Source organism: Mizuhopecten yessoensis, unplaced genomic scaffold, assembly GCF_002113885.1.
Source record: "Mizuhopecten yessoensis strain PY_sf001 unplaced genomic scaffold, ASM211388v2 scaffold715611, whole genome shotgun sequence".
Classification (NCBI taxonomy): Eukaryota; Metazoa; Mollusca; class Bivalvia; order Pectinida; family Pectinidae; genus Mizuhopecten; species Mizuhopecten yessoensis.
This window is the reverse complement of record NW_018479703.1, coordinates 14,260-17,964: the sequence shown is the minus strand read 5'-3', so window position 1 is coordinate 17,964 and position 3,705 is coordinate 14,260. Positions and strand designations below refer to the sequence as shown.

The 3,705-nt window shown below is 42.9% G+C and overlaps 1 protein-coding gene across 1 annotated transcript; it reads left to right on the top strand.

The window, feature by feature from the left end:
* Positions 1-2: 2 nt before the first annotated feature.
* On the top strand, positions 3-750 carry LOC110441153 (the record flags this gene model as incomplete). Its single annotated transcript, XM_021484251.1, has 1 exon — positions 3-750. A coding segment is annotated over one exon (748 nt), but the record flags the coding sequence as incomplete, so codon positions are not given.
* Between the last annotated feature and the right edge of the window lie 2,955 nt (positions 751-3,705).

Here is a 3,705-nt window from a genome sequence, read left to right as displayed (position 1 = left end):
AGACCTCCCCAACCCCGTACCGACTGTCTTTTGTCTGATCTTCTCCAGAGACCTCCCCAACCCCGTACCGACTGTCTTTTGTCTGTTCTTCTCCAGAGACCTCCCCAACCCCGTACCGACTTTTGTCTGATCTTCTCCAGAGACCTCCCCAACCCCGTACCGACTGTCTTTTGTCTGATCTTCTCCAGAGACCTCCTCAACCCCGAACGGACTGTCATTTGTCTGATCTTCTCCAGAGACATCCCCAACCCCGTACCGACAGCCTTTCGTCTCATTTTCTCCAGAGACCTCTCAAAGCCCTTAACGACTGTCTTTTGTCTGATTTTCTCTAGTGACTTTCCCAACCCCGTACCGACTGCCTTTTGTCTGATCTTCTCCAGTGACTTTCCCAACCCCGTACCGATTGTCTTTTGTCTGATATTCTCTAGTGACTTTCCCAACCCCGTACCGAATGCCTTTTGTCTGATCTTCTCCAGAGACTTCCCCAGCCCCGTACCGACTGCCTTGTGTCTGATCTTCTCCAGTGACCTCCCCAACCCCGTACCGACTGCCTTTTGTCTGATCTTCTCCAGTGACTTCCCCTACCCCGTACCGACTGTCTTTTGTCTGATCTTCTCCAGAGACATCCCCGACGCCGTACCGACTGCCTTTTGTCTGATCTTCTCCAGAGACCTCCCCAACCCCGTACGGACTGCCTTTTGTCTGATCTTCTCCAGAGACCTCCCCAACCCCGTACCGACTTTTGTCTGATCTTCTCCAGAGACCTCCCCAACCCCGTACGGACTGCCTTTTGTCTGATCTTCTCCAGAGACTTTCCCAACCCCGTACCGACAGCCTTTTGTCTGATTTTCTCCAGAGACCTCCTCAACCCCGTACGGACTGTCTTTTATCTGATCTTCTCCAGAGACCTCCCCTCCCCCGTACCCACTGCCTTTTGTCTGATCTTCTCCAGTGACTTTCCCAACCCCGTACCGACTGTCTATTGTCTGATCGTCTCCAGTGACTTCCCCAGCCCCGTACCGACTGTCTTTTGTCTGATCTTCTCCAGTGGCTTCCTCAACCCCGTACCGATTGTCTTTTGTCTGATCTTCTCTAGTGATTTTCCCAACCCCGTACCGACTCTCTTTTGTCTGATCTTCTCCAGAGACCTCCCCAACCCCGTACGGACTGCCTTTTGTCTGATCTTCTCCAGAGACTTCCCCAACCCCGTACGGACTGTCTTTTGTCTGATCTTCTCCAGAGACTTCCCCAACCCCGTACGGACTGTCTTTTGTCTGATCTTCTCCAGAGACCTCTCAAACCCCGTACCGACTGTCTTTTGTCTGATCTTCTCCAGGGACCTCCCCAACCCCGTACGGACTGTCTTTTGTCTGATCTTCTCCAGAGACTTCCCCAGCCCCGTACCGACTGCCTTTTGTCTGATCTTCTCCAGTGACTTCCTCAACCCCCTAGCGATTGTCTTTTGTCTGATCTTCTCTAGTGATTTTCCCAACCCCGTACCGACTGTCTTTTGTCTGATCTTCTCCAGAGACCTCCCCAACCCCGTACGGACTGTCTTTTGTCTGATCTTCTCCAGAGACATCCCCGACGCCGTACCGACTGCCTTTTGTCTGATCTTCTCCAGTGACTTCCTCAACCCCGTACCGACTGTCTTTTGTCTGATATTCTCTAGTGACTTCCCCAAACCCGTACCGATTGTCTTTTGTCTGATCTTCTCTAGTGACTTTCCCAACCCCGTACCGACTGAATTTTGTCTGATCTTCTCCAGTGACTTACCCAACGCCGTACCCACTGCCTTTTGTCTGATCTTCTTCAGTGACTTCCTCAACCCCTTACCGACAGTCTTTTGTCTGATCTTCTCCAGAGACCTTCCCAACCCCGTACCGGCTGCCCTGTGTCTGATCTTCTCCTGGTTTTCTGTTAATACAACTGAATTGCATGTGTAAAGGTACACTGAAGTATTATGTTGACTGAACACCAAACTTACCAAATTTCACTTCTCTTTCAGAAATTCCAGAGTATTTTTTTCTTTCGAAAAAAGCTACGTGGGATATTCGTTCAACTAATTTTGTTTTCCTCCATATATATTATTTTACCAAGAAACCATAAAACCATTCGCTCGAAGTTTATTACCAATATGGTAATGTATCGAAGTATATTACCAATATGGTAATGTATCGAAGTGTATTACGAATATGGTAATGTATCGAAGTATACTACCTATATGGTAATGTATCGAAGTATATTACCAATATGGTAATGTATCGAAGTATATTACCAATATGGTCACAGCAAGGTAGCGTATACCCTTAATACCAATATGGTAATGCATCATAAAGAGTGTTAAAACAGTCCACAATAGCTGTAAGTTTTCTTACATAATTAATATGGACTCGTTCACAGCAAGATGTCATCTCTATTCGCATATAAATGAAAGATTTACAGATTGGAAACATGGCGCTATCAATATCAACAATTCTACTTGAACATTTGTAAAGATGACGATAAGATCTACGGGTGATAATGTACATTATACGATATAATTGTTTTATAAAGGCTCATGACATGGTTTTTTTATTCTTCAAAATATTCCGTGTTTCCGTATCTCCGTTCCATCTATTTCCATTTATTGTTCCGGTTTTTTTAATAGCCAATATCACTGTACACCGGAAATTGGTACTAAGCGAAGCGACAGAAACAGGAGAGCAGGCCAAACTAGAGATACTATCTCTGAAAGTTACTACATTTTTAATTATCACACAGGAACAAAACTCCACACAATCATTTATATATATTTCTGCCGTCAAGTAAACTTATAATGATACCGATTTAATAACATAATTTTAATATCGCTCTCAAAACACGCCATCTAGTAACGGCACAATGTTGTTTCTGTCAACTTCATATCCAGTTCTGTTAATACAACTGAATTGCATGTGTCAAGGTACACTGTATTATGTTGACTGAACACCAAACTCACTAAATTTCACTTCTCTTTCAGAAATTCCAGAGTATTTTTTTCTTTCGAAAAAAGCTACGTGGGAAATTCGTCCAACTAATTCATTATTTTCCCATTCACTCGAAGTATATTTCCAATATGGTCATAGCAAGGTAGCGTATACCCTTAATACCAATATGGTAATGCATCATAAAGAGTGTTAAAACAGTCCACAATAGCTGTAAGTTTTCTTACATAATTAATATGGACCCGTTACCAGCAAGATGTCATCTCTATTTGCATATAAATAAAAGATCTCCAGATAGGAATCATGGCGCTATCAATATCAACAATTCTACGTGAACATTTGTAAAGATGACGATAAGATCTACGGGTGATAATGTACATTATACAATATAATTGTTTTATAAAGGCTCATGACATGTTTTTTTTTATTCTTCAGATTATTCCGTGTTTCCGTATCTCCGTTCCGTCTATTGCCATGTATTGTTCCGGTTTTTTAAATAGCCAATATCACTGTACACCGGAAATTGGTACTAAGGTAAGCGACAAAAACAGGAGAGCAGGCCAAACTAGAGATACTATCTCTGAAAGTTACTACATTTTTAATTATAACACAGGAACAAAACTCGACACAATCATTTATATCTATTTCTGCCGTCAAGTAAACTTATAATGATACCGATTTAATAACATAACTTTAATATCGCTCTCAAAACACGCCATCTAGTAACGGAACAGTGTTC